At 49.8% G+C, this 27,078-nt stretch overlaps 1 long non-coding RNA gene and 1 gene segment (V, D, J or C); one reads left to right on the forward strand and one right to left on the reverse strand.

Moving 5' to 3' along the window:
• The window catches only part of LOC131923898 (Ig gamma-1 chain C region secreted form-like), a 549,642-nt gene that overhangs the window by 93,071 nt on the left and 429,493 nt on the right, over positions 1-27,078 (reverse strand). The window contains 1 exon segment of the C gene segment in view: positions 17,189-17,257. Within this exon segment, the coding sequence occupies positions 17,189-17,257 (69 nt within the window).
• The window catches only part of LOC131923912 (uncharacterized), a 66,432-nt gene continuing 62,236 nt past the window's right edge, over positions 22,883-27,078 (forward strand). Inside the window, exon 1 of the long non-coding RNA XR_009382751.1 lies at positions 22,883-23,067. This is a non-coding gene — a long non-coding RNA (uncharacterized LOC131923912). The remainder of the gene's footprint in view (positions 23,068-27,078) is intronic.

Genomic DNA, 27,078 nt, shown 5'->3' on the forward strand with positions numbered 1-27,078 from the left:
AAGCACTTTGTAGTACTGGGAGATGTGACATAGGCCAACAGCCTTTCTTGAACATGGACTCTGAGGGCTACACTAATCAACTTACCATGTAAGATCTGCTTTCTGGTGCAATAGCGGCATGGTAGTTATGGGCGCAACCAACTTCTTTCCTGTTGGATCTAAGCTCTGTTCTACAGCAGGGAATTCGTGTTCAGTATCATAAATTAGGGGGAAAAAAATCTGTGGCTGGGGAGGTCATAGGCTTCAGTAGAGAAGCAACTGCTATTGTTTGTTAAAAGGATGCCATGGACTTGTAAAACTGGATGCATGTATTTGTATTTATGCCTATAGACTACTATTGCTATCAACCTCACTTATGGAGGGAAGCTTCGTTTCACAGTGAGCAGTAGTGGTTATTGGGGAGATTCATACTTGGTCAAGCTGCTGATAACAGGCCACTGTTTCTGTGGAGCAGAGGCCCAAGAAAATAGGTAAACATCTGTAAACATCACTCTCTCCAGGGTTCAGTAAACACCATGGAGGAAGGGGCTGAAAGAATGTAAGAGCTGTAGGAAGGGCGAAGTGTTGTGTAGTTCTTTCTTCTGAACTGAAACAAATAAACATAGTGTTCCTCTTCTCCAGACAGTGCAGACCTTTCCTCCCCAAACAGATAGGAGTATTTCTTTATCACAAGCACCCAGTGATATACTTGCTTAACATTCTTACCCAGTTGTGACTTACCGCTAATATCCAGGCTTTTGCTGGCATTAAGCCTGGTCTGCGAGGCCTCATGTTCCACCACACATGTATAAGTGTTAAGCGAAGCTCTCAGAGGGACTGGTATTCTCAGGACACTCCAGGTCTGGAATGTGTTGCCCCCAGGCTGCTGGGTGGGGTATGCAGTGGCAAAGTATGAAGTGTTCATTTTACTTTGGAACTTCAGCCATATTAGATGGATATCTTGGGGGAAGAAACCGGATACCTCACATATGAGCCACGATGACATCTCAGGATGGGTGGGTGTGGCCAGGAAGTTCACAGAGAGGTTGCTGGGTGCTATGGCCTCTGCAAGAAATGGTAAGAAGCTTATTATCTTGTCCCACTTGGCTTGAAAGTATCTAGGGACTTGTGAGAGAACAGAAGACCCTCCATCTTCTCATCTGACTACAGTGATGGCCTGGGCAGTTTTTTGGGTAGCAAGACATATGGGTAGGTGGGACGCTGGACAGCCTTGAGGTGAAGTGGGGATAGGTTTCACATAGATCACAAGGCTGCTCCTGTTTGGAGCCAAAGGGCTTGGTAAGTAAAGGCCTACTCTGGAGACATCCCGTTTCTCCTGGTCACTGCCTAACTCCTAGGGAAGCCCAGTGCCTCCTGAACAGACCCAGGCTTTGTTACTATGTGACTTCTCTTCTTGCCAGTATTTGGGAATGTAGACCAAGTTTCTCTGGTGCCCCATCTGTTCTCTATGTCCTCCACTCTGTATTCTGAAGGTCAGGCCAATCCTAGGCTTTCCATCTTCCAACCTGGGTGTGTGTGTGTGTGTGTGTGTGTGTGTGTGTGTGTGTGTGTGTGTGTGCGCACTTGTGGTGGGGGGCATTGCCAGTGAATCAGTGGGTAGAGGTGAGACAGGGGACTATCCCTTCTCTTATACTTATGGGATACATGTGCTCAGGCTGCCATCATCCTGGAGCTGTAGAGACTGCTCTGGCTTGTCCCATGGAGCCCTCAGATCCTCCCTTAGCCTGAAAGGTGAGGGAACCTATTCTGTGAGTGGCACTGGTTTTGGAGATCCTAAGAGAGCCCTTCTTCCCATTAATATGCCTCCTTCATGCTCTATGTGTGCATCTTCTGGTTCTTGTTCTAGCAGAGACCCAGTAGGCCCTCTTGGAAGTTCTTAGAGGCTGCAGGTTTCTCAGTGTTCAAGGACATTCTTCTAAAATTCACACCTCCATTTCCAGGCTTAGATAGCTAATAAGCTATTGAGCTACAGATCTGCAGTAGTCCCAGAGCTGGCTATAACACAAGAGTCTCTTCCCTCCTTTCCTTCTGCCTCTTCCTTCTTATTCTTTCAACTTATTTATTTTTGGAGACAGAACTTTTTCCTATCTGGCTTATTTCACTTAATGTAATGTCTTCAGGGTTTATTTACACAGCAAATGACAGGATTTCTTTTTTCAGTAGGATAGAGTCTCATGGTATTTCCTTTATGCACCCACTGATGGGCCCTTGGGTTGATTGCATGACAGTGAACATCGGGGTACAACATCTGCTGAATCCCTGTCAGAATTTCTGGATTGCACAGTAGGTTTAGTTTTACACTTCAGAGGCCTTTCCTTCTTTTGGGTGGCTATGTGGCTTGGGGCTGCACCCCCTCCCCCTGACAAGGTGAAGGAGCTCATCAGACATTCTTACAGATGTCAGGTAACAGCTCATTTTGGTTTTAACTTATATTTCTCTGATAATTGGTGGCATTGAACATTTTTGATAGATGATCTTTTAAGATATTTTCTCATTTTTAACCCTGGATTACGATTTGCAAATATTTTTGTAAATCCACATGTTGTCTCTTTGTTACGTGGGGACCTGAGCTTATTCTCAGTGCACTACCGGCTGACTAGCTACACAGGAATTCAGGCTGGGGAGAACTGCAAACCTTGAACTTCTCCAAACAGAACTTCCACTTTGAACTTTCTTTTTCTTTTCTTTCTTTTTTTTTTTTTTTTCAAGACAGGGTTTCTCTGTGTAGCTTTGTGCCTTTCCTGGATCTCACTTGGTAGCCCAGGCTGGCCTCAAACTCACAAAGATCCTCCTGGCTCTGCCTCCCGAGTGCTGGTATTAAAGGCGTGTGCCACCACCGCCCGGCCAGTTTGAACTTTCTTGAGGTGGCTGATGGATAAGGGTGAGGCTTAGGGTCAGCCTAGTCAGGAACTGATACAGCGAGACGGTAGAGTCAGGAGGAGGTGAGGGAAACGTGGGGAAGGAAAAGTCCTAGAGTCTAGGTGTAATGGTCTCCTGGCCCTCTAAAGAGGTTCTTATGTGTCTCAGAGAAGTTCTGTTGTCTGTCTGGTCATATGCCTGCTGACTCCACAAGGAGCTCACAGTTTGGCTCAGAGACACAGAGCTCAGGTCCTGTGGCCAGGTAGGCCTGTGTACTGGCCCTTCCTCTGTTTATTTCTCATCTTAACTCAAAAAGGGATGATGCATTCGCAGAGTTAGGTGGTGGCATCTCTTGGTACCTGGATGGGGCCTGGCTTGCAATAGGTACTGAAGTCACTTTAGTCACCTGTTCTAACTAGGATGTACATTGACAGCTTGGAGAAGGAGTCATGGAGGGTTTCCTGGAGGAGGTGGTGTGAGGTTGAACAGATGAGTTGGGGTGAGGTGCACTGGATTTCTTACCTACTATATTCCTTTCGGTGCTCATAGCTTTTGTGGCTTCTGTGACGTGCTCCATTATTTGGGGAGGTGGAGGGCTTTTCTGGGAGGACTGAGTATTCTGTTTCTCTGGAATCAAAGAAGTGATGGACAAAAGGTTAAGGTGAGAGAACAGAGTATACTGAGGGACCCAGGAAAGTGGAAAGCAGTGCAAGGAGAGGGCCGCAGGATTGAAGGGTACCGGTGTGGAAGGCTCCGTGCTCAGCTATTGCCTTTGCTCACCCAGCTGCCTCCTTGCACTTTTAGTGCAGGGTCCCCAGGGCATGTTTTAAGTGTTGGATTGATAGGGCAGTTGAGAGGGAGAAAGAGAGGGACCAAAGGAGGTGGTCCGTGAGCAAAGGTGGGGGTTGCTTCAGTCTTTGGGGTTAGCTGAGTGTGGGTATGGGAAGCCCCATAAAACCCTTCTGCATGATTCAGGGTTACTCACTGGACCATTGGAAAGTCTTTTCAGTTTTCCATCTGGGGTTGTTTTTTATGAAACAAGTGTGGTTGCCGTTCAGTTCTGAGGTTCCCAAAGAGAGCCAGCTAATATAATTGCCATTGTTTCCTTTGTAAGGGAAGGCCCTCTGAGTCTTGTGGTTTGAGCTTTGTTTCCAGGCAATTTCCAAAGGTTCTATTGCAATTACCAAGCAGGCCAAGCCCACTGAGTCCTTTTTCTTTGAGGCTTCGCACTCTGTGCCGAGGAGGAACATTTGGGGTTCCTTTTTAGTTTCTGCAAGAGAGAGGGTAGAGTCTTGAGGACATGGGACTGCGGGCAAAGGTGGGGCCTGGGCAGTATCACTCCAGGCCAGACTTGTAAAAATGACTCATGGTCCCAAGCAGGTTGGGGAGAAGGGCTTTGAAGCCCCCTGGCTGGTCTCAGGAGTGCCTATCTCTCTGCTGCCATCATCTCTTTCCCGAACTCTCCTCGAGTTTCTTGGGAAGAGGCCTACCCTCTTCTCTTTCAAACACCAGTAACCCTACCTCTCCTTCATGAATGTAATTCTCCCGTGACCTTGATAGGGACAGTCAGCCTTCTACATCCTCAGAGCCTTCTGAGCAGCTTGGAGTACCTGAGCAGAGCATCCTGGCTCCCTTTCACAAGCCATGCTTTGGGTCTCTCTAGGCTACTCTTCCTTCTCAGGTTCTGGTATGTTAGATATTTTTCAATGTCCCACTCCCCAGTATTCCAGAGATATGTGGAGGATATAGGTGTAGACCTGGGGTGAATTGTACCCCTCACAGATTTGCTTGCTGAAGTTCGAAACCCAGAACACCAACATTCATTGTGCAGATGTTGGGACTCATCACACCAAATTCCAGATGTATTTTAGGCATTGTCACCTCAGCACCCTGCCTCCCACACCAGCATCTGTGTTCGTTTCCCTGGGCTGCTGGGACAAAGTGCCACACATGGCAGCTTGAGCAACAGAACCCTGTTCTTTCCCAGTTCTAGAGGACAGGAGTCTGGGCTACAGCAAGCTGCTATCCTAAGTGCCACAGGGAGACTCTGTCACAGACTTCTTCCAGCTCTAAGGTCATAGTAGGTCAAATCTAGTTGAGAGGAGCTCATGCTGGATTGAGATGAGTATCAAACCCCATAGGGTGACATTCTTGGAACATGGTACTAGGTACATAGGCGTGCACATGGGGGGAAAGCCATGAAGGTGAAACAGTTATCGGGGTGTTGGTGCCAAGAGACAAGGGTTGGCCGAATGCCATGGCTTCAGAGCTAGAAGAAGTCTCTCTGACGATTCTCCCTCCTCACCTTGTATTTGCAGGGCTTCCCTCTCTGAGCTGAAGCCCATGACCCACCTCCCTCTTCTTTCTGCTCTAGCTCTGTGGCCAGGACTGTATCCGTCCTTCTCAAGTGGCTGCAGAGACTTTATCCTGTTTCTTCATATCTTTCCAGCAGTTGCCATAAACAGAGAGTTTGAATTTCTGAGTTGTTGATGAATCTCCGGGGCCTGGCACATTGCAGGAGTGGTACAAACATCCTATATATCTCAGCCAGTTCTTCCCAAGGCACACCCAACATACCACAGACTTTTGGGATAAGACCCAAAGTATTGCACTAGTTGGAAGCAGCACCAGGCCAAGATGGTGGGCTGGGGTACAGAGCAGAGACCCAAGGCTGGAGGCTAGTTTCCAGATTCTGAATGCTTTTGGGAGATCAGGCCTGGAATTTTCTCTGCCCGGCCTCCTTTCTTCCATCAGGGTGGACAAGCCAGAGTGCTGCCATTGCTGTCAGAGAGCGTGCTCTCTCCCTCCCTCTTTCCATCCCTCCTTTTCCTCTTTCTCCCTTAAGCCCCATCAGACTGCTCCATTGCCAGTGAAGATAATCCCTAGGATGTCAACACTACAGGAAAAGTTTGAAAACAAAACAAATTTCTTCACAATAAAGCAGGTTCACAAGATAAAGTATTTATTTCCAAGCAACATTTGTAGACAGTACAGTCACATGTGGCCCAGACCCTGCTTCAGGTTGCACAGGTTGACAAAGTCTTTAACCAGTCTAGAAAGAAGTCCATCTCAGAGCTCAAAGCTGGAGGGTGATACAGGAAAGATAGGAATAAGTTTATCAGTCATACAGGCAGGTTCACCCCAGGCCCAGAAGTAATGTCCCTGTGGTAGGGTTTCTCGGTCTCTGATGTCCTTCCACGCTGTGAGTCACTTCACCTGCAGATGACAGAGACAGTGTAAGTTGCTGTCCACTTTTAGGGAGTAGAGGTATGGGCAGTGAGGACTGGTGGCTCCCTGCCCTGTGTACTCAGCCCCACAATCACACTACCTTGAACAGCGTGACAGTGGTACTGTAGAAGAGGCTCAGGAGGAAGAGGACGATGAAGGTGGAGGCAGTGGTCCATAGGTTCTCAAAGCCTTCCTCCTCAGCATTCACCTCTCCCTCTGTGAAGGGACACACAGAGGGAGGGTCAAGCCAAGCCTTGGGGTGGTTAAGCATCTGCCTGAGGGTTGGAGAGTTTCAGCCAGTAGTGACTGGACCCCCTAACAGCCCAAGCTAGACACAGCACAGGTCAAACTGAGGGAGGCACCAACTTGGGGCCTCGTCCTAAGAGCACTGGGGCAGCAGAGCAAGCAAGACAGGTGCAGCACATGGGCATGGGATGACGGCAGAGTCAGGAGCCCTGGCACAATGGTGCTGGTATGTTCCGGACTCTCTCTGAGCAGGGGGCACCCGAGGCTGTACCTCCTTACTTCTTGAAAAGCTCTGGTATCTCATGCCTCTCTCTGAGCAGAGTTCCTGTGGGTGGCTTGTCTACTCCTACCAAGAGACAGACCAACACCGAGGGAGACAGAGGGTCCAGGGCATTTGTTGGGGTCTTTGACTCCTGTAAAGATGAGCCCTTGGGGATATCTAAAGCCCATGTCCCAAGTGACTAAGAATATGGAGAATTTCCAGGATGTGGGTTCAAGGAGGCAGTGTTATTGGGTGGTGAGTCCTTCTAGGGGCTCCTGTGACCCATGCTGGGGGCAGGACTCAGCTTCTTCTGGACAATTGCGTTATGTCTTCTGCATTCTGGACTGGGGACCAGGGTGAGTGTGAGTGGGACAAGCACTCTCACATTGATCTCCTGAGGTGTTCTACTAATGGAGGCACAGCCAAGGGCAGCTTTCTGCCCTTGGTGCAGGCTTGAACACCACTTGCTCTGTCTGGACACTGTCTTGTATTTGCTATAGGTGGTTAGTGGGCTATCTTCTGCCCTATGGTGCCGGGACAGGAAGGCATGCTCTCTTCTTGGAGCATTCTTCCCTAAGCACAGACCGGGCTCCCCAAGAAGTTTCAGTGACCCAGTCTAGTGAGGGCTCTCTGGGCCCTGAGTCCTGAAGATTATGGCCCTGGTCAGAGTCCAGGTATATCTGTGTGCCATGCCTGTCCACTTGTTAGTGTGCACATGTCAAGACGTTTCTGTACATGTGTGTGCATGCATGTCTTTGTGCCTATGTGGATCAGTTTTCTATATTTGTCTGTATTCTGTTTCTGTGTACATATGTCCATATGTGTTGGTATCTGTTTCTGTGTGTAGCTGTGTGTCTATGACTGTTTACATGTCTCTGAAGGTGTTTGTGTCCATACGTGCATGTGTGCACGAGCTCACGTGCATACATGTGTTCCTGAGTGTCAGGGTGGTTCTGTGTATGCTTTTATGAATAAATGCATATCTGTGAATGTGTCTGCACATATGTACCTATATCTGTGTATAAATACACGTCTATCTGTGTCTGTGCATGTGCCTGAATGCTGCCTGTACCAGGATAGCCAAGCTTCCAGCCATATATCTAGATGTAGCTGGAGGGATGACATGCTTACACTCTGCGTGTTGTAAGCCTTCTTGAGTCCACACAGAAGGAGACAACTGGCAAGGGAGAGGAAGGGTCAAGGTGGAGGCAAGGCTACAGGGTATGTGCAGGGCAAATACAACACAGCTGTTGCCCCAGCAGGCAAAAGCATTGCATAATCAAAACCAGCGACTTTTGAATGTTTTTGTTTTTATTTCTAGTTTTTATAAAATGCAACATCTCAGTCTGACATGGTTAGTTTGCATACACAGAGCAGCGGACCCCCAGAGCTTGCCTGACTGGGGGCTAGCATGGTCAGTAGCAGGAGCTGCCTGTGTCAGACATGATCAGGGACACATTGTACAGTGTGGGTTTACCAGTGGACTTGTCCACGGTCCTCTCGGTCACCATGTGTGGCAGGGCCTCATGGCCTACAACACAGGTGTAGGTCTCCCCGGAGTTCCATTCCTCCTCTGTCACGGTCAGGACACTGTGGGTGAAGTAGAGGCCTGGGGCCTGGGGCTCCGGCATTGGGGCACCGGTCACATACTTGTCTGGGGACAAGAGTTGTCCCCTCTGAAGCCACTGCACAAAGATGTCTGCAGGAGAGAAGCCCGTCACCAGGCAGGTGACCGTGGCTGACTCCCTCAGGATCAGTTGCTCACGGGCTGGCGGCAGCAGGTACACGGCAGGTGGATGCTTGGCCACATCTGTAAGCAGAGACGGTGGTGAGGAGAGGAGTGGAAGGGCCCTGAGACTAGAGGGGGAAAGGGAGAACGCCTACCTCTGGGCTTTGAGATGACTTTCTTCAGTGGTGAAGGCAGGTCCCTGTGGGTCACAGTGCACACAAACTCCTCCCTGCTGTTCCAGTCTTCCACACAAACACTAGCCACACCTTTGGCGCTGAAGGTGCCATTGAGGTGGCTTTCAGGGGTTTCAGTGTTGGTTTCCAGTGGCTTACCACTTCGGGAAGCCCAGGAGATATTTAGAGTATCATAGGTTGCCAGGTTTGTGACCAGGCAGGTCAGCTTGGCAGTCTTGTTGAGGAAGATGTCCACAAAGGAGGGGGGGATGGGGAAGGCTAAGATGTCTGTGGATGGACCTGCAGCCAAGAGAACATTGTGTCAGTGACTGTCTGGTTGGGAAGTCAGAGAAAAATTTAGTCTCCATCCCCCAAATGGTACCAACTGAGCCTCCAAGGTTCTGCTGAAGGGAAGACCCTAGTCTTGGCCCTTGAAGGTTCAAGGAGCAAATACCCATGTTGGGGTGGCATTAGCCATACTTGTAAGAGGGTTGCCCTGATCTGGGAGGGCTCGTCACTGGGCTTAGGACAGGGTACTCACTAGCAGCACATGTGGAGGACACATTCTTCCAGAAGGTGAGACCCCTGTGATCCACACGGCAGCTGTACACATTCAGGTTCAGCCAGTCGCTTTCAGTGATGGTCAGTGTGCTCATGACCTTGTAGGTTCGGGATCCAGATCCTTTGTCCTCAGTTGTCACCGGCTCTGTGGTGAAGCCAGACTTCACAAGCTTCCCATCATGTAGCCAGGACATTGTGATTTGTTTGGGACTGAAGTTGGAGGCCTCACAGATAAGTCTGGACTTGCGTGGTACAGGTCCAGAGAAGGCATCACGTGGTGGAATGAACACAGTCACATTGGGGGGCGTCTCCGTGACAGCTAGAGGGGAAGGACAAGGCGTGAGCTCAGCTTGGCCTAAGCCCTAGCGCCCTGCTCTCTCTGGGCCGTGCCTGGGCCTCTGCCCCCACTGGGAGGGGTTGGTTCTTACCTGGAATGGGCACACGTAGATTTTTGTTGTTGCTGCCATGGTGGATTTTGCATACCAGGTATTCATCTGAACCCTCAAGGACGTTCTTGGAAGACAGGAGCACCTGCGAGGTGGCTATATACTTGCCTCCCATCCTCAGTGTTGGGAAGGTTCTGACACCCTGGTTGACTTCGGTGTTGTTCTGGTAGTTCCAGGAGAAGGAAATGGAGCTGGGCAGGAAGTCCCGTGCCAGGCAGCCCATGGCCACCATATTCCCGTCAGACAGGGGGCTCTCGCAGGAGACGAGGGGGAAGACGGTTGGGGAGGATTGACTCTCTGAGGACCAGAGAGGAATAAAAGAGAAACGGAGGGGTAAGAGTCTGTCTTCTTGTCCCCTGCCAGTCAGGGGACCTCTACACTCCCCTGCCTCTGTGACTGTTGCTCTTAAGGCAGACGGGGCTAGATATGGTAGTAGGTGAACCTGGCCTACAGGACAAAGCTGCTGCAGGCTATGGAGCCACCTTCTAGCCATAGAACATGGCTAGAACATTGGAAGCCTTTATGGGCAGGGAGAGATCGTCAGCCAGCTCCAGGGGCACTGGCACCTGCTCTCAGGGACAGTCCTAGATCCTGGCTTCTCATGTAGGCTTGGCCCTGCCCTGCCCTGCTTCCCCCTGAGACATCGGCTGAGACAACCATTCTCATTCCAAAGCAATAGGAGGAGCCCATCGGGATGAGGCGGCGGTGGGGGAGGGGCTCAGGCTTCATATGGGCACACCAAGTTTGAATCAACACACCAGGCATGCTGCTTGGTTCATGCAATACCCAGAAGTCAAGCTTGCTGCTGTTCCGAAGCTTCTCTAGCCAAGTAGACAAGGTGTGTCAGGGAGAAGGAAGGTGGGTTATGATGGGGGACCTCATGGGTTCATCTGGAAATTTCACCTTGGCACACGTTCTGCCCCGAACAAGGTCCTAGCCAAGCTGGTCCAGTCCTGGTGAAACTCATTCCGTTCAGCCTAGCTTTGCTCTTTCCGTTCCAGATCTGCCCCATCTCAGCTTAGCTAAACTGTTTCAGGCCCAGCTCACCCTAGCTCATCCCAGCTCATCTCATTCTAGCTTAGCTAAATAAGTCTGAGCCTAGCTAAATCCAGCTCAGCTCAGGGGAGTTCACACCCTACAGTTTAGCCCAGCCTAGCCTTGATAAGCTGATCCAGGCCTGGGTAAGCCTAGCTCATCCCAGCCCCGCTTAGCTCAGCCCAGTAAAGAATAGCCAGCAGACCTCACCTGGCTCAGCTCAGGTCACCATCCCAGTTTAGCCCAGCCGGCTCAGCTCATCTTAGTTCATCCTAGCCTGGCTGGTCTTAGTTTAACTCAGTTTAGCCCTAGTCAGTCCAACCCAGTCCAGCTCAGGCCAGGTTAGTTTAACTCAGCTCAACCAGCCTAGCCAAGCTCAGTCCTCTTCAGGTAGCCAGTCCAGCTCAGCTCAGTTCATCCCAGCTCATCCCAGCAGCATTTAGCATAGCTCAATTCACCTTATTCCAGGACACCTCAGCCCAGTTCATGGTAGCCCAGCTCAGCTTTATTCAGTTAGCCTACTCATCCTAGCTCACCATAGCCTGACTTAGTCTAGCTTATCCCAAACCAGCTCATCCCACAGATAGCCCAGCTCAGCCACCCCAGCTCACTATACAGCTCATCCCACAGATAGCCCAGTTCAGCCGAGCTCAGCTCAGCCCAGCCCATCCTATCTCAGTACAGCTCCGCATAGCTCTGTCCAAGTCAGCCCAGCCCATCCTAACTCAGCCTAGTGTATCCCAGCTCAGCAGGTAGCCCAGTTCAGCTAAGCTCCACTTCCTAAGCTCAGCTCAGCTCAGCACAGCTCAGCCCAGCTCAGCTCATCTGAGTCTGGCTCATCCTAGCTCAATATAGCTTAGGCCAGCTGAGCCCAGCCAAGGCCATTCCAGCTCATCCTGAACCAGCTCAGCCAACCCGGTACAGCTCAGCTCAGCCTAGGTCATCCTAGCCTTGGGCATCCCAGCTAAGGTGAGCTCAGTTAGTTTAGTTCATCCCAGCTCAGCTCACCCTACCTCAGCTGACCACAGCTCAGCTCACTCCAGCTCAGCTCAGCTCACCCCAGCTCAACTCAGTTCACTCCAGCTCAGCTCAGCTCACTCCAGCTCAGCTCAGCTCAGCTCACCCAAGCTCAGCTCAGCTCACCCCAGCTCAGCTCAGCTCACCCCAGCTCAGCTCATCTTACCCCAGCTCAGCTCAGCTCACCCCAGCTCAGCTCAGCTCACCCCAGCTCAGCTCAGCTCAGCTCACCCCAGCTCAGCTCAGCTCACCCCAGCTCAGCTCAGCTCACCCCAGCTCAGCTCAGCTCACTCCAGCTCAGCTCAGCTCACCTCAGCTCAGCTCATCTTACCCCAGCTCAGCTCAGCTCACTCCAGCTTAGCTCAGCTCCCTCCAGCTCAGCTCAGCTCAGCTCACCCCAGCTCAGCTCAGCTCACCCCAGCTCAGCTCAGCTCACCCCAGCTCAGCTCAGCTCACCCCAGCTCAGCTCAGCTCACCCCAGCTCAGCTCACCCCAGCTCAGCCCACCCCCAGTCCAGTTCAGCTCAGCTCAGCTCAGCTCACCCAAGCTCAGCTCAGCTCACCCCAGCTCACCCCAGCTCAGCTCACCCCAGCTCAGCTCAGCTCAGCCCACCCCAGCTCAGCCCAGCTCAGTCCAGTTCAGCTCAGCTCAGCTCACCCCAGCTCAGCTCAGCTCACCCCAGCTCAGCTCAGCTCACCCCAGCTAACCCCAGCTCAGCTCACCCCAGCTCACCCCAGCTCAGCTCAGCTCACCCCAGCTCAGCTCAGCTCACCCCAGCTCAGCTCACCCCAGTTCAGCTCAGTTCACCCCAGCTCAGCCCACCCCAGCTCAGCTCAGCTCACCCCAGCTCAGCTCAGCTCAGCTCAGCTCAGCTCAGCCCACCTCAGCTCAGCCCAGCTCAGTCCAGTTCAGCTCAGCTCAGCTCACCCCAGCTCAGCTCAGCTCACCCCAGCTCAGCTCAGCTCACCCCAGCTCAGCTCAGCTCACCCCAGCTCAGCTCAGCTCACCCCAGCTCAGCTCAGCTCACCCCAGCTCAGCTCACCCCAGCTCAGCTCAGCTCACCCCGGCTCAGCTCAGCTCACCCCAGCTCAGCTCAGCTCACCCCAGCTCAGCTCAGCTCACCCCAGCTCAGCTCAGCTCACCCCAGCTCAGCTCAGCTCACCCCAGCTCAGCTCAGCTCACCCCAGCTCAGCTCAGCTCACCCCAGCTCAGCTCACCCCAGCTCAGCTCAGCTCACCCCAGCTCAGCTCAGCTCACTCCAGCTCAGCTCAGCTCAGCTCACCCCAGCTCAGCTCAGCTCACCCCAGCTCAGCTCAGCTCAACCCAGCTCAGCTCAGCTCAACCCAGCTCACCCCAGCTCAGCTCAGCTCACCCCAGCTCAGCTCAGCTCAGCTCACCCCAGCTCAGCTCAGCTCAACCCAGCTCAGCTCAGCTCAACCCAGCTCAGCTCACACAAGCTCAGCTCAGCTCAGTTCACCCCAGCTCAGCTCACACAAGCTCAGCTCAGCTCAGCTCACCACAGCTCAACTCAGCTCACCCCAGCTCAGCTCAGCTCACCCCAGGTCAGCTCAGCTCACTCCAGCTCAGCTCAGCTCACCCCAGCTCAGCTCAGCCACCCCAGCTCAGCCCAGCTCAGTCCAGTTCAGCTCAGCTCAGCTCACCCCAGCTCAGCTCACCCCAGCTCAGCTCAGCTCACCCCAGCTCAGCTCACCTCACCCCAGCTCAGCTCAGCTCAGCTCACCCCAGCTCAGCTCAGCTCACCCCACTCCAGCTTAGCTCAGCTCACCCCAGCTCAGCTCAGCCCACCCCAGCTCAGCCCAGCTCAGTGCAGTTCAGCTCAGCTCAGCTCACCCCAGCTCAGCTCAGCTCACCCCAGCTCAGCTTAGCTCATCCCAGCTCACTCCAGCTCAGCTCAGCTCACCTCAGCTCAGCTCAGCTCACCCCAGCTCAGCTCAGCTCAGTTCAGCTCACCCCAGCTCAGCTCAGCTCACCCCAGCTCAGCTCACCCCAGCTCAGCTCACCCCAGCTCACCCCAGCTCAGCTCAGCTCACCCCAGCTCAGCTCAGCTCACTCCAGCTCACCCCAGCTCAGTTCAGCTCACCCCAGCTCAGCTCATCCCAGGCCACCCCAGTTCAGCTCACCCCAGCTCAGCTCAGCCCACCCCAGCTCAGCCTAGCTCAGTCCAGCTCAGCTCACCTAAGCTAGCCTGGCTCATCTGAACTCAGCACAGTCTACCTCATTCTATCTCATCAAGCCCAACTTTGCTTGCCCCAGAATGATTACCTTAGCTTTGCACATCTCAGAGAAGCTGAACATTTTTAAGTGCAGGTCACCCGTCTCAGCCCAGCTCTGCTTGCTAGAGCCTAGTTTACCAGGGCTCTCAACCTCGTTCATGGAATTTCTCTGTGCAGCTCTCTACTGTGGCTGGGATGGTAATGGCCAGGAGCGTTAGCCCAACCAATCCATTTGCCTCAGCTGCAGCAGTCTTTTTCTCAATGCTGTCCAACTGTGACTTCATTCTGAATATCCACACTCTGGTCCCTGCTCTTTCACACTGACCTTGGCTTCAAAGGGCTGTCCTTTGATACCATTCTTTAACAACCATGAAGTATATTTACTGGCAACTTCCAATTCATTAGACCATCTTGAGATGTAGATCAAGAATGTCGTAATGTTTTCCATAAAAACTAAAAACATCTTTTCCTCCAGAATCCCAGCATTACCTCCTTAACTTGGGTCTCTCTTACTGAGTCTCAATTAGCCTCTGCTTTAAGTTCCTTCTAGATTAAAACCATTAGCAACCACTGAGGCATTCCTTTTATCTATTGCTTAAGACGAGGCAGTATTGATACAAAATTCAAAGCCACATGTGTAACTGAGGCAGAGTCAGTACCAGCACCCCAAGTAATATGCTTAATTGAAATAATTCCAGATAATCACATACACTTTCTCTAAGATTTCCTTAAAATACCAGAGCCACATAATCAATGGTTAACAGGCAACCTTTTTCTTTTACTTTTTTTTTTTTTTAAGGAGAAGTTAAATGTGAGTGACCCAGACAATGGCACTCAAAAGATGGACAAATGTCCTTTTCTCCTCCTAAAGCAGTGACTAAAGACTAAGTCCCTCTCAAGCAGAAGCAATCATCAAACATAAGCTTTAAGAGAGGCAGCCACAGCTGTGGCTGCCTCTGGCTTACCGTTTGGGGTGCTTGGTTTCAGGGAGGTCCAGGGTCTTTGTGTGGAATTGTTCCTTCAAGGCCATCGAGACTGGCTGGTCCATAAGCAGCCAGGTGGATGGGTGGCAGAAGCCACAACTGTGCATTCCCAGGTCTGGGTGGTCCTGGGAGACCCAAAGTCTGGCTGGGTCTGCCCAGCAGCAACCTGGTCTCAGACCTTTGGCCAATTCTCCAACAAGAAGCCGGGCCAGTGGGAGTTCAAACAGAACATGTCCCTGTGGACTGGCTTAGATGCCTTCTTTCTTTTGCACTATCTGACCGAGTATACTCTCAGCCACCAATTGCATGTTCAACTGAAATAATTCTAGATAATTGCATTCATTTGTAAAAGCTATCTCTTAAAATGAACCCTTAGAAAGTGGTCTTGAAAAAGACTTAGGGAGCCATCTTTACCAGAAAGTCAAAGTCATTCTTAATCATAAACCAACTAGCTTAAAAAATCATGAACAAAGTCACTGTAAATACTTTGGGTATTGGAAAACAAACTTATTTGGGATCAGTGATCAGAGGGAAGAATAATAAAGTGATTTAAAAAGATTTTCTAAATACATTAGAAATTAAATACATTAATTTCTTACATAGTCTAACTTTGAAAATGAATATACATTTTAGAAGGTGATAAACTTCACAAGCTAAAATTGAAAGATTGAACTCACTAAATTAAAAGAGGACCTTTCCAGTTTCGACTGAATGCTCAACTTATTTTAGAAATGCAAATTACCCAGGTGTTGTTTTGCTCAGCCTGAACCTTCCGTTCTGTGGGCAAAACATCTCAAACTACTTCTTCAAACCACAGCTAGGACTTTACCTAGTGGCTTTATTTTCTTCTTCCCAAAATAGCCTTGTCACATGACCTGCTTCCCGCCAGCTGCCCCAGGTGTCCTGGTCCTCATCGGCCATCTTGACTCCAACTCAACTTTGCTCAATTCATTTAAAAATATTTTAAACTTAATTTATTATTATTAAAATCCAGTTCTGAATATGGTGTGAAAGATCCTCATCCCCATTCCTCAGCTGAACTTGCAGGAATACCAGTTTTAGACAAACACGGCTTCAAATTGAGTGACTAGAATTTTTGATACTAGGACACTTAAAAAAATGAGTACTTGAAAAAAATCTCTCACATTTTAAAGTCACAGTGTTCTAGCTATTTTTCCCCAGGAACCACTTTAAGGATAAAAATAATATCTTCTAATATTCCACATGAACACGTCTGTGTTTCTTTGGAACACTGGACTTCTGTAGGCTCCCCAGACTCCTCTAGGTAGCAGCTACCTTTTTGAGATGAGTCCACTATCTCTAAGACCAAGGCTAGCTGCCTTCCTTGCTCGATTCACTCACTCAGACAATTCTCTTCCCAACGAATAAGGTTTTGAACAATCTAGTGCAGAACACTCCTCACGAATCTAAAGAAAATGTTCCACTCCACTCTTTCTGCCTGTGCATCCTGCACTGTACAAATGCTGACACAGAAAAAGCATATTTCTCAGCCAACACGGTGACTCCAAAAACTGAGTCTCTCCCACCACAGCTCAAACTATCCCTCCAGCCATGGATCTTTTTAGCATCTCACTCAAACGAGGACCTCAAGTCCCCTGCCCCATCATCCAGGGCCTCCATCAATACATCAAACAGGTCCTCCCCTAATAGTTTTTCAAAGGTGTAGAAATATTCTCAAGACTCTGAGATACCTAGACAGTTTAGTCCCTAACCTCTCCCGCCAGCCCTCAGGGACAAATCTCCAGGTCTAATCTGCAATGCTCAGAAAACTCCATAGGCAAAGGTTAAAAATGAAGGCCCAGATAGGCCATTCTTACCTGACGAGACGGTGAGTTGGGTCCCTTGACCCCAGAAGTCCATAGCATAGTAATCACAATGGTAAAATTTCTATCCATACCGCACAAAAAACCCCAGAGCCAGCCTAGAATCACCCCTGGGCAACTCAGGCACCATGCCGACTCCCGGCACGCCACAAGAACCAACCATTCAAGTCCTTGGTCCACACTCCGTTCCTTGCCTGGGCAGAGGTCCCAGGACCTCTCTTTAGTTTTCAAGGTGACCCATATTCTAGCCTCACCTCTGAGAAACCAGACAGCCGCTGGCCCTGGACTTGTCACCATGAACTGGCAGCCCCTAATTCACACAAGAGTCTAATAATCCTAGATGGGAGCCTACCCCAGATTTCAAGCCTCAATTCTGACAGAACTTTTACCACATATCAGTTCTGATATTACCACAGACCAGTGGGTAGAGAGCCTTGCCTCAGAGCCCTGTGTCTCAATTTGGGGGCAAAGGGATTGAATCTTAATTCCCATTTGCAGAGTCTTGGTCCTGAATGCTCAAGAGTCCCCCCCGCCCCCAAGTGCATTTAGAATGGGAGAAGGTAGGACTCACCTGAAGAGACAGTGACCAGGGTCCCCTGGCCCCAGTAGGCAAACACATTGTGACAACCATGATAAGACCCTGGACAATAAATGGCCCTTGGCCACAGCCCCAGGATCATCTCAGATTGGGCCCAGTGAGGGACAAGAATAGCGAGGATAAGGGGACCCTAACAGCAAGGGTGGCCAGGATCACCATAGGCCCTTGGCTGTAAAGTCTGGGAGCTGAGGATGTCTGTCTGTGTCAGCCAGGGTCCATGAAGACCCCTTCCTCACTCCCAGGTTGTTCCTAGTCCTTCATGACCTGAAACTCAGATACACTCATTTCCCCCCACCACAAATGCAGGAAAATCTGTCTGAGCTGAGCAGAAGAGAGAGGCTGTAAGGACTCACCTGAGGAGACGGTGACCATGGTTCCTTGGCCCCAGTAGTCAAAGTAGTCACACTGTCACAAGCCCCTTTAGTGGGTGTACAAAAACCCCTACCTCTATCCATCTAGCCAAACAACAGAAAAGTCTGTCTCCTATGGCTGTCACTGTCCCACAGGTTGTAGCCTCTGCCTGCCTCTTATCCTAGGAGCAAAGACTTCACACTTACAGAAAAACCTATGCAGTCCTCAGAGTCTGCAGATAGCCCAACTTGGGGAAATCTGGGAATATCTTTTCCAGATTCAGAATGGAGGATGCAGAAAGAAAGCCAGCTTACCTGAGGAGACGGTGACCTGGACTCCTGTGCCCCAGACATCAAAAGCATTGCACAAGAACACAACTCCTACCGCTGCCCAAACAAAAACCTGACCCCCATCTGGACTGGACACAAATCATCTAGAGACCCCAGAGACTTGGCTTGTTGCCAGAGAGAAGGTGGTAGCCAACAGAGGAGATCTCACCTGAGGAGACGGTGACCAGGGTCCCCTGGCCCCAGACATCGAAGTACCAGTAGCACAGCCTCTATTCTGCCTCTGTTCCTATACTAAAACCTTCTCCACTGCCCGACTCGGAGCCCCACAGTCCCCAGATGGATTACTTACCTGAAGAGACGGTGACCAGGGTCCCCTGGCCCCAGACATCGAAGTAAGCATAGGCACAGTGAGGTAGTCCTGCATCCAGGGCCATAAAAAACCCAGCCCAAAGTCCCTTGGAGTCCCCAGGGGGCTCCAATCCCCAGAAATGTAGCTGTTTGGAGAGACCTCCACCAAGGCTCAGTTGGATGGGGTGTGCCTGTAGGACGGTACCTTTCAGGCTAGACTGGGCTAGCCTAGTGAGACCCTGTAAAGAGAGAAGAGAAGAAGGAAGCAGGAGAAGAAGCAAAGGAAGGAGAGGGGAAGCCGCACCTACCCTGTACTCTCAGCAAACCCCACCCGCCTCGCTCTGGCCTGGGAGCCTCTCATTAGCCCTTGGTAGGGCTCTGCAGCCTTCTGCTGCCTGTGTCCCTCATGCCTTCTCCACCTAGGAGCCCAGGACCTGTCCACAGGAACTCTCTCTCCCTCTGCACTGGTCTCCTGCCTTCCAGGAAGTTACCCTTCCTCTCTGACCCACTCTTTCTCCCCTAGCATCCTCAAGCTCCCAGGCTGCCCCTGGAAAGCTCCAAACAGAAGGTTTTTGTTGAACTATGAGTCACTGTGGTCCCAGTTAACACTGTGGTTCTCAGCTCAGCCAAAACCTTGCATCAGTCACAGACCACAGAGTATGGAGAGCCCGACCCCCAAATTGTCAGTCATCTCTCATGTCAGGGACCAGTGATTTTTCTCAAAACAATTACTAAAGTTCTAGAGCCTGTGGGGGCTTTTCTTCTCTTTGAAGTAAGAGCAGATGTGAGGTGAGGCTGCCTCCATCTGTCACTGACCTGTGTTTGAGGTGTTTATCAGCTATGGAGAAGGTCTGTGATGGTAGAGGGGGGCAGTGTCCCTCCATGGGCAGTCATGGAGGGACTTTATCTGCCACTGGGCATCTCTGCAGTGTACTTGGGTGCCTGTCAGGTGCTCAGGCTGTCCTTTGCTTTCTGATCATATTCATACAACAGGAAAGTGACCTAAATTAAAGTCTAAAGTGTCATCTCAATGGTCCTGAAGGGGCAGCATCTCTGGTGCTGTGTCATCCGTGCTCAGGGTGGATGCATCCCCTCCTGGTCTCTACCAGAGCTTCTGGGTCTCCATAAGGGGTCTTAGCTCTGTCCTGGGTGGCACAGGGACAGTGCTCTAAGAGGAAGTTCTTTTGCCAGTGGTCTTCTCTTGAAGGAGAAGTCTTGGGGTTGGATCCCAAGATAGGAAAGAGTCTGTATTTACCTATGTGAGTTTGTACAGAGCTGGGCCTTACAGGCCAGTAGTGGGTGCTTAGGGAGTATGGAGGTTTGTAGCCCCAAGCTAGGCATGAGACTCTGGTAAGTAAGGACCTGGGGGACACAGATGGTATGGGGTAATCAGGAGACAAGGTGACTTTGGCCTGGAGATCTGGGACACAGGTGGGGTGGGTGAATAGGAAAGGTGGTGTGTAGCTAGAGAGTTTTCTCTCTGGGTCCCACCAAGCCCCGGCAGTCTGACAGCCCACTTATAAAATAAACACACTGACGCTTATATTATTTAAACTGTTTGGCCTAATGGCTCAGGCTTCTTGTTAACTGTTCTTGTATCTTAAATTAACCATTTCTATTAATCTATACTTTGCCACGTGGCTTGTGGCTTACCGGTACCTTACATCTTCCTTGTCCTGGCAGCGGCTGCAGTGACTCTCTGCCTCAGACTTTCACTTCCCAGAATTCTCTTTTCTGCTTGTCCTGCCTATACTTCCTGCCTGGCTACTGGCCAATCAGTGTTTTATTTATTAACCAGTCAGAGCAGCACATTTGACATACAGAACATCCCACAGCAATGGTGTCTGACTTGGAGACCTGGAGACTTGGGAAAGTGAGGTGAGCAGGATGGGGAGTGGGCTGCAGTCCAGAGGATCCCCTCTCTACACTGTGTTCTGAGCTCTAAGAGTGAGGAGCAGAAGAGGACCAGCCTTCCTTGTTCTCTTGGCTGGGGTCCTGCTCTCTGGAGGAGCTCTAGATCTTAGATCCTCAGGTCTATCTTAGGTGGCCTCTTGAGAGAAGGAGGGGTAGGGCTGCCCCACGCTCCCCAGGGGATACCTGCTCCTGCTGTGATACATCAGTTACTAACAAGGGAATGGAAGGTACCTTCTATGGACTTCCTAGCCCACAGTTTGGACACTCATAGGCTTTCTTCCTTACTCACTGTAGAGGTCTAGCTAAGCTACAGGCACTATTGCCTGCCTGGGTCTTAGTCCTCTCCTATGATGTAATATGCCTTGTAGGCTGCAGTGTGACAGGATTTGACATCCCAGGAGGAAGCTCTGGACCTTCCTGTCACCTCTCAGCTGTGCAGAGCTATGGTGGATCACTATCACACAATAAATCCACCTATCTACACTTCTGTTTTCTGTGTGCCTCTTCTGCAGTAACCATGGTCTAGGTCTGCAGACCTCCTCTGCCCTACCTGCTATGGACATGTGCCAGGAAAAACACATGGGTGTTCTAGTTTGCTTTTCTGTTGTATATGATAAATACACAACCAAAAGCAACTTGGGGAAGAAAGGGTTTGCTTCATCTTATAACTTAAAAGCTATCACCCAGGGTTGGGGATTTAGCTCAGTGGTAGAGCGTTTGCGTAGCAAGCGCAAGGCCCTGGGTTCAGTCCTCAGCTCCAGAAAAAAAAAAAAAAAGCTATCACTGATGGAAGTCAGGGTAGGAACATAGGAAGAGATGAAACAAGAGTCATGGAGGAATGCTGCTTATTTGGCTTGCTCCCTCTGGCTTGCTCAGCTATATTTCTTCTTTTGCGGGGGAGGTAGGGATGTTATTAACTGGTAGAGTACTTGCCTAACAAGCACAGGCATTAGGTTCTATTCTCAGAACAAGAAAAGAATGTATATACCAGCCTTATTCATAACAACCACGAATAAGAAAGAGCTCAAATGCCCATCAATTGGTGAAGGAATAAGCAAATTATAAATTATTTATATAATGGAGTGCTATTTAGCCATAAAAGGGAGATGCGTTCTTTTATATAATAATATGGATAAATATTAAAAAACCAAAACAATACCATGTTGAGCCAAAGAATCAGCTATATTTCTTATATAGTCCAGGCCCAGCTGCCTAAGTACCACCCACAGTGGGCTTGGCCTTCCTACACTAGTTATCAGTCAAGAAAAAGGCCCACAGACATGCCCATAGGCCAATCTGATGCAGGCAATTCCCCAATTGAGGTTTTAGCTTTCCAAGTGTGTCAAGTTGATAACCAAGATTAGCCATTATAGTGTTGCAGACATGTGCCTTCAAAGAGCCAGGTAAGGAACTGGACCTTTACAGTGAGATGTACTGGCCAGGGCTGAGTTGGTTTTCCATCCTCTGCCCCACAGCTGGAGTCTTCTGGGACCCTATCCCAGGTACCCTATCTTGTCTGACCTTGTCCTGTCAGACTGTGTCCTGGCAGGTTTCACCCTGTCCCACTCTACCTGTTCAGCTCTACACCTTAACAGATTCTGTCCCAAGAACCTAGTTCTTGGCATGGCTACTCTGAATGGGACCTGGGTCTCAGCTGAGGACTGAACACTCAGGTAGGTGGAAAAGTCACTCTGGACATTCATCTCATGTATGAGTCAGAGCAGGTCCGTTGAGCTGCTGCTGAGAGCAGTTGGTGAGTTGTGGGTGCTCCTATGGGATGTAGAGAAACGTGTTTGAAAGATGATTAGAAGCAACTTTCACTCCATCATCAAACTTCTGGATCAAGATGTCCGGCACAGGAGATATGAGACATGATGGTTGGCATGTGCTTTGGAAGACAGTGACAATGGACAGCTTAATCAAGGTCCTGAAGGTGGGGCCTCTGAGCCTTGGTGTGCTGGGCTGGCTCTGGCAGTATTTTCCTAGGGCCTAGCACTTCAGTGGACAAGGCAGTTGGAACAGGAATACTTCTGATGTCCAGGCATGGGAGAGTGCGTTGTCTCTAGGTTTGACTTTCTACTGCCTCTGTCCTGGAGAGGCGTTCTCCATGTTCTTGAGGCCACCACTGTCTGGGTATTTCACTCCAGAAGGGAGTCCCCTAGGCACACATCAGGAGTAGAAATCTTCATTCCCTTAGCTTTGGTCAGAAGCAATACAAGGGCACATGTAGTGGCAAACCTAACAGCTGTCAGAAGTTACTGAGAGAAGTAAGTAAGCGAAGAGCTAAATATAAGGTATGTGATGCTTCCTCACGAGTTATTTGTCAGGGATTCCCCGTTATAACTACACGGTAAGTTCCTATTGCTGAAGACATCACACTTTGAGACTGAGACATCAGTTTCAAACTTACTGGGAAGATCCCTCTCTGCTGGCTAGTTTCCATAGTATTAGAAGGTGCTATGTAGACCGCTAGGAGGGAACTGTCATAAATGGTTTTACCTCGTGCTAGACCCTGCGTGCTTCAATACTGGTCTATCCGATAAGAGGGTGCGGTGGTGCAAGAGTAGCAAGACTATTACACTGTGACTAACTGCTTCCTGATTGGACTTGAGGCTTGTTTTACAGGAAGGATCTTAATGCCTGGTATGGTAATCTTGCTCAAAAGGCCCTGTCTGGGGAGAGGATAATGTGCTATTGTTATTTTGCTAAGTGATTGTGCTGTCAAATTGCTTTCTAAGTATTTATGTTTATATCCATAGACCTGGGCTGCTCTCAGCCTTGAGCAAAGAAGCTTCCTTTTGCAGAGAGAGCGATCAGTGGAGAGAAGCACAGCTGGTCAGAGCGATGAGACTAAGAGACCAAGTGTTAATCTCTAAACGAGACATCTTCAGTAACTCCCCCCACCCACCAAAGTCCAGGGGACACTGTAGAAAAGGAGGCAGAAAGAAGGTAAGAGCCAGAGGATGAGGAGGAGTGCCAGCTTCTGGACATGGCACGGCTGTCACAATCACGAATTCATAGCAATTGTAGTTACCTGTACAAGATTAAACCAGCCAAAATTCCGCATGATAAACAGATTTTTTTTTTTTTTTGGTGTGTAATTGCTTTGTCTGGGCATTTAAAAAAACCCTCACTGATCTTCTGCTTGTATATCATAGTTTCTGATTTTGTGTTTTTATGCTTTTTTGTGTATGTTTCTTGAGCCCTTTCTTTTCTTTGTAAAAATTTGCCTGTTTTCTAAAGAGAAGGAGGAGTGCTATTGGAGGGGTGGGGAGGTGAGAGAGGGCCTGGGAGGCGAGGAGGGAGAGAAAAGTGTGATTAGAATATATTGTATGAAAAATGTTTATTTTCAGTAAAAAGATTTTTAAAAAGACATGCAGTCAGGAGAGGGTGTGTTGGGAGGGATATAAGGAAGTTGGAGGGGGGATACAGGAGTAGATGTGTACAGAGTTCATTGAATACATAAAAAAAAAAAACTTAAAAAAGAATTAGCTGAGAAGAGAACTCCCTCCCCTGATGCCCAGTGTGAGGAGCAAACACAAATCAGAAAAGAAAACACAAGGGAAACTTTATGTTCTAAATCCCAGAAGGTAATAGTCAAAGAGAGAATTCTGAAATCAACTTCATACATGACGGTTCAGAGTCTGTAGCCCAGAGGCAGAGACCATTTAGGGCTGGGCTGACCGAAGGCTTTCCTTGAGGCCCTCATGTATGGAGAATGAATATAACTCCTTCTGAAGACTAGGAACACGCTTGGCAGAGCTGGCAACGCCTTGGGGACAGTGCTTTGGAAGAGCCGTGGCTTCAGATTCTGAGAAGTCAACTCTTCCCACCATACAGGGCTATGGTTGTCAGTCCCGAAGACATTGTGTGCTCAGTCTGTCATGCTCCTGTGTTCTCCTTGTTCAACGTTGTTTGATTAGCTTCCTGCTGACTTAGTCCCATTGTGTGACAGTTTCTGCTGACTCTGTCCCACTTCTCTCTTGGAAATAGTATAAAAGACGCTGCATGTTTGGGTTTTCTTCTTTCCCTCCCTAAACAGGGTCTCTCTGTGTAGGTTCCCTGGCTGTCCTGGAACTCACTCTGTGGACCAGGCTGGCTTCCAACTCAGAGATCTACCAGCTTCTGTGCTGGGATTAAAGGCATGTACCACCACTTCCTGGAGATGCTGAACTTCTTAATAAGCTTACTTGGCCCCCTCTCACTTAGAACCCTGTCACAAGAGAACAGGGGTTCAGAATCTCAAAAGGTATAAGAGCTCCTCACATTTTCTTTTTTTAATTCTTCTCTCATACCATACATCCTGACTGAGGCAGCCTCCCCTCCCCTGCCTCGGCCCCACCCCTCATCTACCTCCCCTCTCCCGCAGATTCACTGCTTTTCTATTTCTCATCAGAAAAGAGCAGGCCTCCCAGGGATATCAGCTGAACACAGCATAACCAGGTGCAATAGACTAGGCACAAGCCCTCATATCAAGGCTGGACGACTCCTCAAATTTTCAAGGAAGGGACCAGTGCATGAGGGATGCCTTCAGTGGCAGCCATCAGAGCACAGCACTGTTTGTACTGACCCAGGCCTTCCTTCAGAAGGGAGAGTGATGAGGCCAGAGACACTAAGCCCCCTCACCTGTCCCCGGGTCAGGCAGGCTGGCCGGAACAGTGTTCTCATGAAAGTATCAGTTTTGGCTTTTTAAACAGGGAGAAAAGCCTTTGTTTTCCCACATCTCCCAGTGCAGATAATTGACAGGCTGATTATGCCATCCCCTGGGTCCAGTTCCCTCTGAGATCCTGGCAGAGCATGCTGCAAACCATCACCTCACTTTATCTTTTTCTCTTTGGAGTAAAACTTGGTTGCTCCTGAGGGTTGCAGAGCAATTGAGGGAGAGTCTCAGTGTCAGAGCCAGGAGCTCCCAAGACTCAGATTCCAAGGATAGTACCCCATCACCGTGAAGACACCTACATCTTTGGTGCAGTGTTCTGGGTGTTCCACAGGATCTTAGACCAATGCATACCCTCTCTACCCTCTCCTTTGTATCCTTAAGGACAGAGGAGAGAGCTGGACACTCAGAGGGGAGAGCCATTGCTAGTTATCAAGAGCACACGACAGGAAGAGATTTGCTCATATTGGCTGACATCTATTTACACAGCCCAGCCTGGTATGTTTCAGTGGTAGCAACAGTTTTCCTCTGAGGATCCCTCTGCCTCATTTTTCTCTCAAGCTTCCCATCACGTGTTTTCTGGTGGTGAAAGAGGAGAGGGAAAAGAATGTGGTGCTCACCTATTTTAGAGAGCTCTTGAGGCTGACCAATAGCTATGCCTAGATACTCAACCTGTGTCAGAGGAATGTTTGGTGGATGAAGACTGAGAGTAGTATATACCTGGGGATACAGCTCCTGGAACAAGATGGTTTCTACCTCAGAGGCCCAGAGATGTTTGAGTTTCACATTCAGATGTGGTCTGCCATGCCCAAATGTCCCAAGGACAGAGAATTCTTTTTCCAGGAATAGTGATGTGTTAGCTCTTGGAGGCTACTTCACTGTAGCCTGGCCTTGGACAGGTGTTTGAATGTTAAATGTTCTTATAATAAAAAACCCAGAGCCAGATATTGGGGTAAAAGCTGAAAGATCAGAGAAGCAGAGCAAGCCACAGCCACCACCTGTTACCTCATCAGCTCCACAAATCCTCTGACTGGAATCCTCTGAGTCTTCACCCTAAAGGATCTCAGCTAAACTGCCTTAGTTCCTGTTTCTTCATGCTTCATATACCTTTCTCCACCCTGGCATCACTTCCTGGGATTAAAGGCATGTGTGCTTCCCAATACTGGGATTAAAGGTATGTGCCACCGATATACACAATGGAGTACTACTCAGCAGTAAAAAACATTGATATCATGAAATTTGCAGGTAAATGGATGGAACTAGAAAGTATCATCCTGAGTGAGGTAACCCTGACTCAGAAGGACAAACATAGTATGTACTCACTCACAAGTGGATACTAGATGTGAAGGAAGGGATGGCCAGACTGCAACCCACAGCTCCAGAGAGGCTAGCTAATAGGGAAAGACCATAGGAGGGACGCATGGATGGCCCAGCAAAGGAGAAGTGGATGAGATCTACATGAGCAGACTGGGGGTGGGGGGGTGGGAGTGTCAGAGGGTGAGGAGTGGGGAATGAGAACATAGGGGAATGGGAGGGTCTAGCTGGAACAGGGACAGAGTGGGAGGGCAGGGAGGGAGATACCATGATAGATGAGGACATCATGGGAATAGGAAGAGGCAGGGTGCTGGGGAGGCTCTCAGGAATCCACAAGGATGACCCCACCTTGGACTTCTGGCAGTGGTCTAGAGGGTGCCTGGACTGGTCTACTCTGGTGACAGGACTAGTGAATACCCTAACCACCATCATAGAGACTTTGTCTAGTGACTGATGGAGGCAGATGCAGAGATCCACAGCCAGGCACCAGGCTGAGCTCTGGGAATCCAATTGATGAGAGAGAGGAGGGATTCTGCAGGCGAGGGACGTCGAGATCACAATGGGAAGACGTGCAGAGATGACCGGCTACAGTAGTGGAAGCCCATGAACTGTAGACTAGTGGCTGTGGAGCCCCCAGGGGACTGGACTAGGCCCTCTGGATATGGAAGATGGTTGTTTGGCTCAAACTGTTTGGGGGGCACCCAGGCAGGGGGATCGGGATCTGTCCTTGGTGCATGGGCAGGCTTCTGGGAGTCCGTGCCTGCAGTGTGATGCCTTGGTGCAGTGAGAAGGGGCTTGGACCTGCCTAGGCTCAGTGTGCTGGGTTCTGCTGACTCCCCATGGGAGACCTTGATTTGGGGGATGTGGGGATGTGGAGTAGCTTGGGAGGGAGGGCTGGAGGGTGGGAGGAGGGAGGAGATGGGATCTGTGGGTGGTATGTATAGTGAGTAGAAACTTTCTTAATAAAGAAAAATGAAAAATAATGTTAA

This window comes from Peromyscus eremicus, chromosome 14, assembly GCF_949786415.1.
Source record: "Peromyscus eremicus chromosome 14, PerEre_H2_v1, whole genome shotgun sequence".
NCBI lineage: Eukaryota > Metazoa > Chordata > Mammalia > Rodentia > Cricetidae > Peromyscus > Peromyscus eremicus.